Below are 15,842 nucleotides of genomic sequence, written 5' to 3' on the forward strand. Positions count from 1 at the left end.
GTTTTAGCAGTGAAGTCTAAGCAGGGCAGGCAGTGGAAAGGGACAATTGCCTGCCACACAGAACATGCAAACCCACGTATCTCAGGCCAGTCCGTCCAGCTACTTCCTTGGTCACTACTTAATTTTAAATTTCTCCCCCAACTGGGCTGATGTGACTATTTATTATTTATGGATTGGCATATGCGCAGCGCCCAGTTTACTATTGTTTTAAAATTAATTAATAAAGGTTTGGAAAGCACTTTGAAGATGAAAAGTTGTGTAAGCGCTAAGTATTATCATTAGGCCATTATCATAAAACACATAAAAGCCATAGATTCTTGTAAGCTAAATAGGTGGAGGGTGACTGTGCCACGCAGCACTCAAGGGGAAGATGGCAAGGGGACAGCCTCGGAGGAGCGAAGAGCCATGGACAGCCTTGCGGAACAGGTGTGTGAACGTGCAGCGGGGGAGGGGAGGGGGCAGGCGCTTTTGCCATGGCTCAGCCAGTGTCCTGCTGAAAGTTGTAGCATAGTTACTACTTAACCTTGTAAGATTCTTAAAAAGGAGCAGGTCCTTTCAGCTCCTATGGAAATAGGACCAACACAAGTTCAAAACAAAGGGGGAAAATGGTTACAATGGAACAGTTTTCGCCATTGGAGTTCATTCTAAATTCCCTGGGAAACTTTTCAGGTATAAACAAGGTGTTCTCGTGTAATTACTGGAACTTGAAGATTTGGGACTGGGTAGCTTTAAAAGATAATTTCACCATGAATACAGAAAGGACACGAAACAGATGTAAATTAAGTACGTGTCCGTGTCTAGTGGCGTAGAGTGATGCAGATGTAGTCTCGTTTGCTGTTTTATTTACTGGACTATTCTCCGGCTTGGAAGTGGCAAGACAAGCTGAGGTCTTATTCTTTTAATTATTGGAACACTGCAGTGCTTCACAACTCTATATTTTTAGCAGCATGACTGAACATTCAGTTTGGAAGCAAAGGCAAAGCCAACAAGCACATTTAAATTCCTGACATCAGCAATGATGCATTAGCTAGTAGTCGGCCTTGGAAACCAAAACAAAAATGTAATGGCCTATTATTATTCAGAAGGCAGGTGGACAGGACATTTTACATTCACATTTTAATTTTTAAGCTGATCAGATTAACACAAGTACAAGTGTTTACACACATATTAGTCTTTCCAGCACTATCCCAAAATGCAAATATTGATAAACTAATTGGGAACGCCTATTTTTTTTTAAATAGACACGTGTCTGGATAAAATGTCGATTCTGGGTAACTAGCACGTTGGGATGTTGTAACTTAATAATGTCACATCTTCTGTTCATGTTAGTGTTTAGCTTTTTTTACTGTTAGAGAAATACTAAAATATTTTTTATAAAAGTAAGTTACTGTTCATCATTCTATTTGCTTACTAAAACTGATAAAAATCTCAGGTCCTAAGTAGTGCGTTCTGCCTCCTTCAGATTAAGTGGATCACCCTCTTATATTCTATAAGTATTATCTGAGCAATACTGTCAAGACGGACTTTAGTTTTATCTCAAGGAATTAATAATTTTAGAACCAGGACATAGTTGGAAATCAATGTATATTTCTTATAAATAATCCTTTGCCTCACTAATCTTATGAGTGATATACTAACATACCCTCTGTTAGTAAAAACACGTGGAAAATTAGCCTGTGTTGCTAAAATCAAACCAAGGATTTCTTTGTTCTTTACCTCAACTCCTTACCAAGACTCGACTTCTGTTTAATGTTATGCCTTTTGTATTTCAAACGACACTCCATCTAGTAATAAGAATTTGGGAAAGTAGAATTAGCATGCCTGGTGTTGTTTAAAAGAATGTTCTAGAGAAAAATAATAATAATAACAAAGTGGGACCTTCCTTGAGTTTAGAATGTGCTGCTCCCTGTGAAACCAATGAGACCTTTGGGAATAGTAAGGATTTCTGGGATGCGAGCAGAGCCCTAATCCTCACTCTCACCTACCTGTATGAGGATAGCCACAGGGAGTCCTCTGCCAACCCCTGGCTGGCCCCACAGAGAATGATCATCATAAAGGCTGGCTCCCATCATTAATATGAGAAGCAAAGGATGAGTAGTTTGCAAATCCCTCCCAGCTCCAGACCAGGAAGTTTCTCCTTCCAGGAAATTACATTAGGAAAGTTTGAAGTCAATGATGTTTCCCAGCCAGACAAATTTTTGTACCAAACAATCATCTCTACATAGCTTTGTAGGAAATCAGAATATAAAGCAGCAAATGGTTTCTAAATATCTATAAATTATGAAATTATTATAAAATGTGGCTTTTTATTTATAGAAGCAGAACTTTATATGGTTCTTTCTATTTTTTTTAAAAAAGCACAATTAAGAAGAGTTGAAAAATAGACACCAGCTGTTTACCACATCAAATTTTTCATTTGAAACATTTTCATTGGGACTTGAGCAAGCTGTTTGCTTTCACTGGTAAAATGTGGAGGGACAGGTCTGAAGGCACAAAGTCATGTATAGGGTTAAATTCCTAGGACTTACCATATCCTTTAGACAATTACTTCCCCCAAAATTAGGAATACTATTCTAGACTCGATACATGAGATGATCAGACTGGGAAAATATATTTTCTGTCTAAATCAGAAGAATCTCTTGAACCAGGATTTCAAGGCTAACCTGGAGAGAAAAGGGACTAGACATATCCTGAGTAATTCCTTTGTTTACCCCAACCCCAAACGCTCATACACATCACATGAAAATACCGAGAGATACCACTTTTTATTTATGTGCAAACAATTTGGACAATTTACTTTTTTTTTTTTTCTGGAGCTGGGGACCGAACCCAGGGCCTTGCGTTTGCTAGGCAAGCGCTCTACCACTGAGCTAAATCCCCAACCCAACCAATTTACTTTTTAATAATGATAATTTTATAAGAAGTAAAATGAATTTCTGAAGAGACATTGAAATGTCATCCACATTAGAACCCCAGCTGACACTGCTTCCTTAGAAAAAACAAAAAACAAAAACAAAAACAAAAACACAAAAAACTATCAGCTCAGGGACTCAGTGCCAAGAAACCAAAGAGTCGACTTCTCAATAGATATTTGATTTTGTCACCAAACAAAAATCAAAATAATACAGGCACTAATATAGATGATTCAAAGTGGCCAGTATTTAGTATAGTTATTAAAATATATATTTATGTTTCTTGATATTATGAATATACATATAAGCATGTAACATATGTATATGGGTAGTTTATGCAATAAGAACATGAAGTATGTAATATGGCATAAAAAACAAAATATGAGTTTCTCTTATATAAAATAAAATATTTATACATTTGTATAATAGTAATTCAAAGTGTTAATACAAGGCAAAATACATACATAAGATGTCAAAATATATATAATGGATTGAACTGTGCTCTCCCATTCATATATTAATATTGTAGCCCCTGATATCTCAGAACCTGAATTCGTATAGGGAAAATTAAATGGCGTGATTTTGTGAAGGTGAGGTTATTGGATAGATTCTACCACAGTATGACCATGCTTATACAGGGAAGAGTCAAGATATGAGAATAAAAAGAACAGTGTGACGTCACAGGAGACCCACCACCTACAAGCTGGGAGATGTGAACCTGCTAGAGTCATATTCAGGTTTCCAACCTCCGTAAGCAAGAACACAGCACTCTGCCCTGCCTCTGTCTAGTCTGTGGTGCTTGCCCTGGCAGTCCTGCAAGCTGGTGGCGATACAGAGGACATAGAACATGTTAATTTTGCCCAGTTCTTCCATGTTACCTTTACAGGGGAAAAAGTGGGTAACATAAGTGGGTGGCAATAAATTCTTCACTTCCTTTCTAGAGACACTTCTTCCACATTTGTGTATGTCAAAATGAAATAGCATTTTTCCAGTGCTAAGCCATAATATACTAAAATAAAATGGCTTCCCAATGTGTAAAATAATAAAAGTTTTTAAAATAGCTTTGAAGTTTATAAAGGTTTTCAAAATTTAAAAAAAAAAACTTAAAATATAAAAGTTTTTAAAGAGGCCTCAGTAAGTTTTTGCTGGACAAGCAATTGGACCTGAGTTGAGAGCCCCAGCACCCACTTTCAAAGCCACTCCTGGGGTCACAGTGCCTATAATCAATGTGAAAGAGGCAAGGACAGGCAGGACTTGGGGGGAGGACAGGCAGAAGCTCCAGGGTGGGTGAATGGCTCTAAGGTGGAACTGACTGCAGAGACAGTTGACATTCTGAGGCTGTGACTTTGAATTGGACGACTTGCTGAGTTTTGCAGAGAACCGTAACACATGTCCATAACCGGGGGATCCTATCCCAAGGAACAAGGGCTCTCACTAACTTAGGAAATTGTCAAACTTGCATATCATCCAAAATAACTCCAGATTTGCTTATTAAGAATGTGGAGAGGGGGCTGGAAAGATGGCTCAGTGGTTAAGAGCATTGACTGTTCTTCCAGAGGTCCTGAGTTCAATTCCCAGCAACCACATGGTGGCTCACAACCATCTGTAATGTGATTCAATGCCTTCTTCTGGTGTGTCTGAGGACAGCCACAGTATGCTCATATAAGTAAATAAATCTTAAAAAAAAAAAAAAGGAAAGTAAAAGAATGTGGAGAGAGAGAGAGACGGGCACATGGCATTGATCTCTGACTTCTGTACACACTGACAGGTATTTGCACCGTATACATGCATTCACACAGATTTTAAAACAAAATTAGTTAAAATTTTGTATATTCTCCTATGCCATTCATCTATTGTTTCAAGATGTAATTAATGCCTAAAATTTACAACCCCATGATTTGTGAATAATAATTGACAAATTCAATAGTTGAATGGGAAACAGATCTCCAAACATTATATAATGTATGGTTTTATTCTATAATGTTCTTGCAATACAAACACACAATAAGGGAAATCAAATCAGTGATTGTCAAGGGTTAAAGAAGGTAGGGAAGAGGAGACAAATGGGTTAATTAGTTAAACATGCAGGGCCTCTGATGGTAGAAATGCTCACTATCTGAGCAGGTGTCCAGGTTGTGGTATTATAGTATAAATGGCCATCAAGGAAAACTATTTAAAGGGTACAAAGAAATAATATTATTTCTTTAAGTTGTATGAAAGTCCGTAATTACTTCAAAATGAAACATTATGGTGAAACATTTTTAAATAACAGAAACATATTCTAGACAGAGTATACTGTATAAAAATAATTTTATCAGAAACTAAAGCAGATAATTGTCACAAAGGAAAGGAAAAAGCAGAATTTGAAAACTTTTCCAGGTTCAAAAGGGTGGCGAGACATTCAGCAACCAAATGCAACATAGAAACTGCCCAGGCCAGGGCCCATGTTATGTCTTTCTACAAGGCAGAACAGAGCTGAACAAGGTCTCCCTACCTTCACCATCTCTTTACCACTCTATCCTCTTTCCTACCATTATGTTCCTGCTCTAAATAAAACTCAGATCACAGAGTAGGGCATTGGCCAATGCTGGAGTATGTGTTTGGCTGCATGGGGCACTGCTTGATCCCAGCATCAAACCCCCAGAGAATGTGGAGAGCTCTTGGTGCTGCCTACTAGGAATTTAGCAGGAATTTGACATTGGGCTAGGATAAGGAAGTAGGTTCGAGGTAAACACAGCCAAGGAATGTATGGCATTCCTTTTATCTTGGTCACCCTGATAAGCCTTTAGACAGTCACCATGGGACTTTGGTTATTGCCTTGTTTGACTATTTTGTGTATTGCCTTGCCTGACTACGTTGTCTTTGATCTAAGAACTGACCCTATTCTTTGTGTGTACCTAGAATGATATAAAAGCAGACAGGAAAAAAAAAAAAAAAACCTGCTTCAGCTTCCGCACTGGCTGGAGTCATGTTATAAAAAAAAATAAAAGAAAGAAAAGACAAGAAATTTTGGTTTTAGTTTGGCTCAACCAAATATATAAAAGACATTTTAAAAACAAGTTTAAATGTGAAATTGATATCAATGAATATTAAGAAATTATTAGTAGCTTCACGAGGTGTAGCAATGGTCACAGAAAGTTCTCTTAATTTTTATATAGAACATAATTTACCTGGAGTGATGTCATGAATCATTGTAACCTCTTGGAAATTTACATAAAAGCATAAAGTAAACAATATCGTAAAATGTTAGTAGTTCTTAAGGTTATGAATTAACCTGCTAATTAATTATGTGGCCATCAGCTCAACTAGTCTCCTTTTTATGTGTATTCAAGTTTTGTTTTTAAGTCATTTTCTATTTCCTCCCCTGGGTACAGGACCTTTTCTTTCCTCCTCTTTTCAGCAAACTCTTCAAAGGAAAGATCAGTAGTCCTGTCTCCTTTTCTGCTGATTCCATTCTCTTTTTAACCCTCTAACCCTGCTATTTTTAGAGCTTTCTGTCAAGATCACTTTTCTGACGCCCATCTGTGACTACCATACTTATTACCTAGTCTTTTTTTTCTTGAATATTTTATGTATTTACATTTCAAATGTTATCCCCTTTCCCGAGGGAAATGAGCCTTCACAGGACCAAGGGCTTCTCCTCCTATTGATGCCAGACAATCCCATTCTCTGCTACATATGCGGCTGGAGCACTGGGTCCCTCCATGTGTACTCTTTGGTTGATGGTTTAGTCCCTAGGAGCTCTGGGGGGTCTTTTTGCTTGATCTTGTTCTTTCTATGGGGTTGCAAACCCTTCCTGCTCCTTCAGTCCTTTCTCTAACTCCTATCTGAGCTATCTTCTAGCACAGCTTTGCCTGTTCCTCATCCTTGATTGTCCTCCATTGCCCTCCTGGATCTACTCTAACTGGCTCTCCTACCCTTGTTAATTTCCTCTGGCATCTACCCTCTGCCAGGTCCTCTTTCTCTCTAACATTCTGACAAAAATCTGCACAGATGATCCTATCCTGGTCTGTTTCTCTACTTACAGTAACTCCCTTGGCATTGTCATCTTCTGCTAAACCGTACTGTATATGCTCAGGGACGACAAGTTAATAAGACCAACACATATTACTATTCCAAGTGCTACTCTTATATATCTAACCCACATCGCCTCATGAATGGCTGCTAAACATCCCAACAATACTGCTGCAGAGAAGCCTTTTGAGATGTCAAGTGATGACAATGCCCTATGTTAAGTGTTCCGGCTAAACACCTAGACATCATCCTCGACTCCACTCTTAGAATCCATCTTTTCATCAGGACATTTCTGTCAGCTTTATCCCTAAAATCTATACAAAGTTGAAACTCTTTCTGCCATCTTTAACACTCTGGTCTCAGACAACGCCATCTTCTGTTTCAGTCCCTGGAACATTTTCTGTCCTGTTCCTCCCCTTCTCCTTGTCCTCTACAGATGATTCTTCACAACACGCAAAGGCGTTCCATTAGGACATTAGACCAAGTCATCACGGTCCTCCACTCGAACCTGCTCTGTGTTGCCATTTTGCTCAGAGGAAAACCAAAATCATTACCACGAGGCTCCGGAACTCCGAACCTTACTATCTCTCAAGGTTACATGCACGCTACTCTTCCCTCGCTACAGCTCCAGTCACACTATCCAGTACGCCAAACTAGTGCTTACCCTGGGCCTTCCTTCAGTCATTCTCTTTTTCTGGAATTTTCCAAATGTCAGTATGCATAACCCCCTTAGCGCTGCTCACTGTTCTCACACTTTATCTGCCTGGGCCTGACCCCTGACCGCTGGACTTAATAGCAGCTTTTCACATCTGGAGCGAACACCAGCGCTCTTATTTCTGATCTGAGTCCTACTTTTCCTTAGCGCTTGCTGCCAGTTATAGATTGCATGCATTCATTCGTTCATTTATTTATTTGGTCCGGCCTACCTCTACTCAGTAGTTTGCAAGCTTCATAGGAACAGGCATGACTGTTCCTACAGCAGTGACTGGCAGAGTAAAACAATTACAAGTGGTCTTTGAAGGAATAAGTGAATTTTGATTTAGTATTACCGTTATCGATCATAGGTGCTGAGAAACAAGCAGCCCCAATAATGTATACACAAACTCTCCACTATTTGGAAACTCGTCAGTCTACAGGACACATCATTAATGTAAAAACACATTTTTTGCACTTAATCTTAAATTGATATGTATTTACAACAGGCTTAACACGAGCTCTTACTGACACCTTCCTGTCCTTTTACTCAGAACAGAGTGCAAAACAAAGATAAAACTCACAAAGTGTGGAAAGATAACCCTAGGCATCTTAACGGCGGTGATCGCTGCGGTAGTAATTGGACTCATTGCCTATTTTGCCGCCTGCGGTAAGTATCCGTTATGTTTGTCTTTTCGTTTGATGACACCACATTGGGAAAACTAAGAAATGTGAGGAAGGAGAGGAGACATGTCTTTTTGTTTGTTACGCTTTATACCGTTATGGTCATTAACATTTACTTCACAAGCATTTAAAACCTTATCGAGGGATAACTAATACATACAAATTATACATGTTACATATTTTTGTGAGTTTTTTGCATATGATCATGCCACTTTTAATGGAATTATTATTACAGTTAAAATAGCAAATGTTTGTCTTCAGACTTTGACCTCAAGTGACTTTTAGACCAGTGCGTTTAAAACTAGAGTTGTGGTGTTCTTTGTTTCATTTTGCCTTTTGGAAAGATTTTCGGGTTGAAGATCCATTGAAGAAAGTAGACACAGTTTCTCTTTGTTAGAAGCTAAGGACTTAAGATTTTTTACTACAGAATTAAAATTTCTTACTCCAAACCATGTGTTTGTTCTAAACAATATTTCCTACCCATAAAATCCTCCTTAAATCTAGATTTTTTTCTCCAATATTGAACAACAAAGGAAAATATGTCTACAAATTTTCAATATAGTTTATCCATAAAATAGAAAAAAATATGAGGTCATTGAGTTTTTTTTTTACTTAAAGTAGAGCACCGTGTCCAGTTTTCTGTCTTTTTGTGGTCATTTTAAGCACAAAGACATTCTTTTAATTATTAAAAACATTGCATTGTACATATTATAAAGCACAAGGTAATAATTTGATACATATACACAATATTTAATGATCAAGGGGATCACCATGACCATCTCCTTAAATTATATCATTGCCTTGTGTTTAGCCTTGAAATTTTTTGTTCTGTATTCTTCTAAATTCTTTCTTAACTTGTAAAAAATATATAATCATAAAATACAGCCATCTTAGTGACTTAGAACACTGAACTTATTCCTCCATCTGACTGTACTTAGGCTCCTGTCATCTGACCTCCTCATTCTTGCTTTCTCAGCACTTCCTAGTAACCACTGTTCCAGTCTCTGATTCTCTATAATCAACTCACAGCATCCACATATAAGTGAGAACATATAGTATCTAGCTGTGTACATGAGGATACTTTTATTAAAATATTTTCTATATTCATATAGGCGATATATAAGAATAGTTAGTTGTTAGAACATATAAAGACCAAAAGTAATGCTAAAGATAGTAATATTTGTTTTCTACTCCAGTAAAAATAGTATCCCCTCATGGTTTTCTTGATAAATCCTTTGTTTCACCAAAGGTAAGGCACAAGGGGGTGAGATGGTTGCGAGAAGAGACATGCTTACATAGACTAGGGTGCAATGTGTTTATATTGCCGTGCTTGCTCCCTCGTGGATCTTGTCACTTGTCATAGAAAATTCATTTTAGAACAGTGGCCATAGATCCCAACGCTCTGGTTGCTATTTGACTTTTATAGAGTACCCACATACAAATGTTCCCCTGCTTATCTACAGTTATTGCTCTCCTAGAAGCCACAAAATCTGAAATCAGAACCAAGGCTCATACAAAAACCTTTCTTGAAAACAGAAGCCTAACCTAGAACTGATCATCTTTGACAATTATATTTGAAGAACAGAATTGACCAAAGTTTTCAGCAGTCAGGAATATTTTTAAATTATCGCACTTGCAAAGACAGAACTCATACAGGTATAAGAGCCATAGTTTCATAAGTCTACAAGAACAATGATTGCCATGCATATAGTATTTTCCCCTGGAATCATCTCCTGAAGCCGCCACGCTTCCATTTTTACATAATACATGAATCACAGATTGGGAACTATTATTTGAAAACATGATAGTAATTTCTAGAAAAGAGTTTACGTTTATAAGAGTCAGGCTATCTCATCCAATATCCATTTCAGTTTGCAAAGACAAACAACACACACACAGAAACAGAGAGAGAACTGTGCAGTGTGATCTAATGAGACACATGACAGGAGCAGGGGTTTTGCAACCACTTTCTTTTCCATTTATACTTATTAGACAGATCGCAATGACAGATGTTACCCCTGCTAAAGCCTGAATTATAGTCATAACATATGACAAAAATATCTATGAATAAGAATATTCACTTTAAAGATAGGCTCTAAACTTAGTTGTTCCTCAAGAGTAGATGCCAGAAAGTGAAAATAAGAAGAGAATATTTAAGGAGATTATATTTGGAAATACATTTACTTCTCACATTATTATCCCCAACTTAATGTTTGATGAATTGATATTTCCTCTTCATATCAAGCTGAGAAAAGGTCTTCATAAAACAGATCGGCCTTATCCTGAAAAGACCCTCATACATTAAGGAACATAACGGACTGAGGTCTAACTCCCATATGGAATATGTAAAATAGAAGTAGTGAGTGCCTAGTCTCAGTGGTTAAGAGAAGCTGAGGATCTTCCATAGGACTCAGTCCATTTCTCAGAACATCCATTTATCAGGCAACTAACAAATTCCCGTAACTCCAACTCCAGGGGTTCTGACTTCCTCTTCTGACTTTTTGAGGTGACATGCAATCACACAGATGCACAAGCAAGTATAAAGAAATAAAATAAATCCTAAAACAAATAATGGGGCTTTGATGTTTCAGCAACATAAAAAAAGGCACTCTCCATGAACATCCACAGTCAACGGGAATAAATGTTGTGTTTCCTAGGGAGCAAGCAGAAACTTCCCAAGAAAGAAGCTCCATCATTTCAGGAACTAATCAAGAGGCCACCCACAGAGCACTTAGCTCTCTGACTAAAGAAATGTCTGATAAGTCTCAAGCCTAGATGCTGGAGAAGGAAAAAATACAAGCAGAATGGAGATAAATCTGTCAATGAAAAACAGTTATTGTCAAGACTCTTCCAGCAATGCCAGAAAGCACAAATCAAAGATTAAAACTTGTTTCCTTTTGAATGACTCTGTAGTCGTTTGTAATTCACTATCACAGACTCCAAACCCAGAAATAATGAGCCATATTTTCGCAACAACTATCTCTTCACTGGAGTTAGTAATTAGTCAAAAAATTTGCCAAGCAAACCAAAGCACAGAGCAGCTCTCCTTACACATACCTTCTCCTCTCTGCCTTATGGTATTCTAAATGGTAATCATATGCTTTCTAGCTAGTTCACCCTCTGGCTTATTTTTTATTTTATGCATTTGAGTGTTTTACCCGAGTGTGTATATGTGTGAAACACATCTGCAGTGCCTACTGGTGTGAGGAGAAGTTATCAATCCTCTGGACCCGGTGCCACCATGTGGATGATAGTAACTGAACCTGGAACTCTCACCTACTGAGCCATATCTCCAACCCAAATCTTAGTTAACTTTCTTAGGAAGGCAGATGGCTCTCTTAATAAAAGAATGTAAAAATAAATAGATAAATGCATTAATAAAGGCACATGAAAGTCTCCACAAACTGAGTTAACATTCATTCACTGAATGACTACTTGTGAACTAAAATAATCTACTAATCTAGGTCCTTTACAAAGTCAGTAAACTACTATGATGTTTCAAATAGTATTTGGGGATCTGCACTTGGAATTTGATGTAACTTGCACATATCACCAAATGTCATTAATATTTTCCTTTTCCCACCTAAATTCAAAAGCTATTATATGTTTATAGAATATCCAAAACCAGGCTAGATTTAGTCCTGAAAATTGTCTTTAAAATCCCTATTTCAAATCAATGAAGTTTAACCCAACTCAGAATCACTTAGAAAGATTTTTTTTTGAGTATAACTAAATGGGCTGAGGATGTAACTCAGTGACAGAACACTTACTTAGCATACATGAGTCTCGAACTTCAATTGTCAATGACTCGGGGGAAAAAAGGAAGAAATACAGCCATCCAGTAAGAAGAGCAGGAAAGTAAGTGTACCTTCACTCAATAAGAGAGCCGCTCAGATGTTCCAGAAGCATTTTTCAGAATGCAAAAGCAACAGGATCACTCTAGATAGAGCATAGGTGGAATAGCACACTTTTTAGACGAGCATCTGCTCAGGCAGAAATAAGATTGTGTTACCCTGGAAAGAGGAGAAGTCAACAAACGCCACAGAGTTGACTGTTAGACGAAGTTAATCTTCCTCACTAGTCGTTTTACCGCTTCTATTTCAAGATATTCCCAAATTTTTATACTGATCATTAGCAGAGACTCGTAACCCTTCATGCCCCCCTACAAATGGCTACTTTAGTTCCAAGGAATAATGAGTAAAAGTAAAAATGTAAGAGCACAGACAAAGCAGCTCTCTGCTCCCAAACCCCGTGGGAGAGAGACCTCACCGCCTGATCAGGTGGGCACTCCTGAGGCTGCAGAGCGGAAGAGACCACAAACACTGCCCACCCCTGCCCACATCCCTGGCCCAAGAGGAAACTGTATAAGGCCTCTGGGTTCCCGTAGGGGAGGGCCCAGGAGCGGCAGGACCCCTGCGCCTGAGACACCGCCGGAACCTGAAGGAAACAGACCGGATAAACAGTTCTCTGCACCCAAATCCCGTGGGAGGGAGAGCTGAACCTTCAGAGAGGCGGACACGCCTGGGAAACCAGAAGAGACTGCACTCTGTGCACGTCCAGACGCCAGAGGAAAACACCAAACGCCATCTGGAACCCTGGTGCACGGAGGCTCCCGGAAAGGGCGGCTCAGATCTTCCTGGTTGCTGCCGCCGCGGGGAGGACTTAGGCAGTACCCCGCGAGCAAACTTGAGCCTCGGGACCACAGGTAAGACCAACTTTTCTGCTGCAAGTGACCTGCCTGGTGAACTCAAGACACAGGCTCACAGGAACAGCTGAAGACCTGTAGAGAGGAAAAACTACACGCCCGAAAGCAGAACACTATGTCCCCATAACTGGCTGAAAGAAAACAGGAAAACAGGTCTACAGCACTCCTGACACACAGGCTTATAGGACAGTCTAGCCACTGTCAGAAATAGCAGAACAAAGTAACACTAGAGATAATCTGATGGCGAGAGGCAAGCGCAGGAACCCAAGCAACAGAAACCAAGACTACATGCCATCATCGGAGCCCAATTCTCCCACCAAAATAAACATGGAATATCCAAACACACCAGAAAAGCAAGATCTAGTTTCAAAATCGTATTTGATCATGATGCTGGAGGACTTCAAGAAAGACGTGGAGAACTCCCTTAGAGAACAAGTAGAAGCCTACAGAGAGGAATCGCAAAAATGCCTGAAAGAATTCCAGGAAAACATAAATAAACAAGTAGAAACCCATAGAGAGGAGACACAAAAATCCCTGAAAGAATTCCAGGAAAACACAATCAAACAGTTGAAGGAATTAAAAATGGAAATAGAAGCAATCAAGAAAGAACACATGGAAACAACCCTGGACATAGAAAATCAAAAGAAAAGACAAGGAGCTGTAGATACAAGCTTCACCAACAGAATACAAGAGATGGAAGAGAGAATCTCGGGAGCAGAAGATTCCATAGAAATCATTGACTCAACTGTCAAAGATAATGTAAAGCAGAAAAAGCTACTGGTCCAAAACATACAGGAAATGCAGGACTCAATGAGAAGATCAAACCTAAGGATAATAGGTATAGAAGAGAGTGAAGACTCCCAGCTCAAAGGACCAGTAAATAGCTTCAACAAAATCATAGAAGAAAACTTCCCTAACCTAAAAAAAGAGATACCCATAGGCATACAAGAAGCCTACAGAACTCCAAATAGATTGGACCAGAAAAGAAACACCTCCCGTCACATAATAGTCAAAACACCAAACGCACAAAATAAAGAAAGAATATTAAAAGCAGTAAGGGAAAAAGGTCAAGTAACATATAAAGGCAGACCTATCAGAATCACACCAGACTTTTCGCCAGAAACTATGAAGGCCAGAAGATCCTGGACAGATGTCATACAGACCCTAATAGAACACAAATGCCAACCCAGGTTACTGTATCCTGCAAAACTCTCAATTAACATAGATGGAGAAACCAAGATATTCCATGACAAAACCAAATTTACACAATATCTTTCTACAAATCCAGCACTACAAAGGATAACAAAGGGTAAAACCCAACATAAGGAGGCAAGCTATACCCTAGAAGAAGCAAGAAACTAATCGTCTTGGCAACAAAACAAAGAGAAGAAAAGCACACAAACATAACCTCACATCCAAATATGAATATAACAGGAAGCAATAATCACTATTCCTTAATATCTCTCAACATCAATGGCCTCAACTCCCCAATAAAAAGACATAGATTAACAAACTGGATATGCAATGAGGACCCTGCATTCTGCTGCCTACAGGAAACACACCTCAGAGACAAAGACAGACACTACCTCAGAGTGAAAGGCTGGAAAACAACTTTCCAAGCAAAGGGTCAGAAGAAGCAAGCTGGAGTAGCCATTCTAATATCAAATAAAATCAATTTTCAATTAAAAGTCATCAAAAAAGATAAGGAAGGACACTTCATATTCATCAAAGGAAAAATCCACCAAGATGAACTCTCAATCCTCATCTTCGGTTGGTTTATATACAAGTGTGCAATTTCTAGTCTTGAAAGTAAAATGATGCTATCTGGTGCTGGATAGAGGAGCCTTATTTTTTATTATGGCAGCTTGCTATTTTTGTAACATGGTGATTTGGTTGAACACAATAAAGTACAGTAGTAACTGATCTCCCCTTCTTCCTGGATGAGTGAGGAGATGATTAAATGTTGATGTCAGCATCCTTGAGCATATTCAGATGAGCTTCTGCTTCTGTTGAAAAGGATGCTGTGTTTGATTGTGGTCCGAAGCTTTGAAGCACTACTTGGCATCTCCTTCCTTAGAGGTCTCACTGTTTAAACATAACAGATTTGATAGCTTGTTGGTAAGGTGAGGTCCAGCTTGTCTCCACTAGGTCATCTTCATGTGAATCCGGTGGTTATACGGTTTTGTTCTAGGGATATTTCATTTTTTTAATAACGGTTTTAGCTGACATTCATGGAGAGAATGAATCCTTAGAACTGTGCCACTAGTGAAAGGAAATCCTGTCTAGAGTATGTTTCTTTACAAAGCTGTATCACACCATCCTTTGGGCCCTCTGCTGGAAAAGTAGAATCAAGTCTCAAATAATGCCTTTTAAATTGTATCCTCTAGTATTATAGATGTAGGACAGTACTGTATCAGACCTCTGTGGATGTAAAATAGCTTGTACCTGCTTTATGATACGTAGTAGTGACCGTGCTTTATCAAAGCTGTTTTTAATGATGTTGCTCAGAATGTTTTCTTTCCAGATGATGATTGAGAAGCTAATTTAAAAAAAATGGTGCCAGGTACCACAAGAGTAACAGAACTGTGCTGTTTTCTCGGGTTTTGTTTTTTTACTTTTTTTTTTTTAATGGAGTGTGCTGGATGTCTCTACAGTTTTGTTCAGATAACTGCAGAACCTGGAAAAGCTGTTGCTGCTGTTGATGCATAACACACTGCTATTATTGGTCTTTTTATATAAATATAAATATATATATATACAGATATATAATTTGAATTTTTGGAAACTTTAGCTGTGCTGTCAACTTTGGAAAAAAGTATCCCCGTTTACTGTGT

General features: G+C 38.5%; 1 protein-coding gene across 2 annotated transcripts in view; it reads left to right on the forward strand.

Annotated features, from left to right (window-relative positions):
* Positions 1 to 322: 322 nt before the first annotated feature.
* Positions 323 to 15,842, forward strand: part of Tmprss11c (transmembrane protease, serine 11C) — a 58,448-nt gene continuing 42,928 nt past the window's right edge. For both annotated transcript variants that reach the window (NM_001412525.1, NM_001003979.2), the window contains exons 1-2: positions 323 to 426; positions 8,174 to 8,289. In NM_001412525.1, coding sequence (NP_001399454.1) covers positions 371 to 426; positions 8,174 to 8,289 — 172 coding nt within the window. In that variant the 5' untranslated portion in view covers positions 323 to 370. The remainder of the gene's footprint in view (positions 427 to 8,173; positions 8,290 to 15,842) is intronic.

Source organism: Rattus norvegicus, chromosome 14, assembly GCF_036323735.1.
Source record: "Rattus norvegicus strain BN/NHsdMcwi chromosome 14, GRCr8, whole genome shotgun sequence".
Taxonomy (NCBI): Eukaryota; Metazoa; Chordata; class Mammalia; order Rodentia; family Muridae; genus Rattus; species Rattus norvegicus.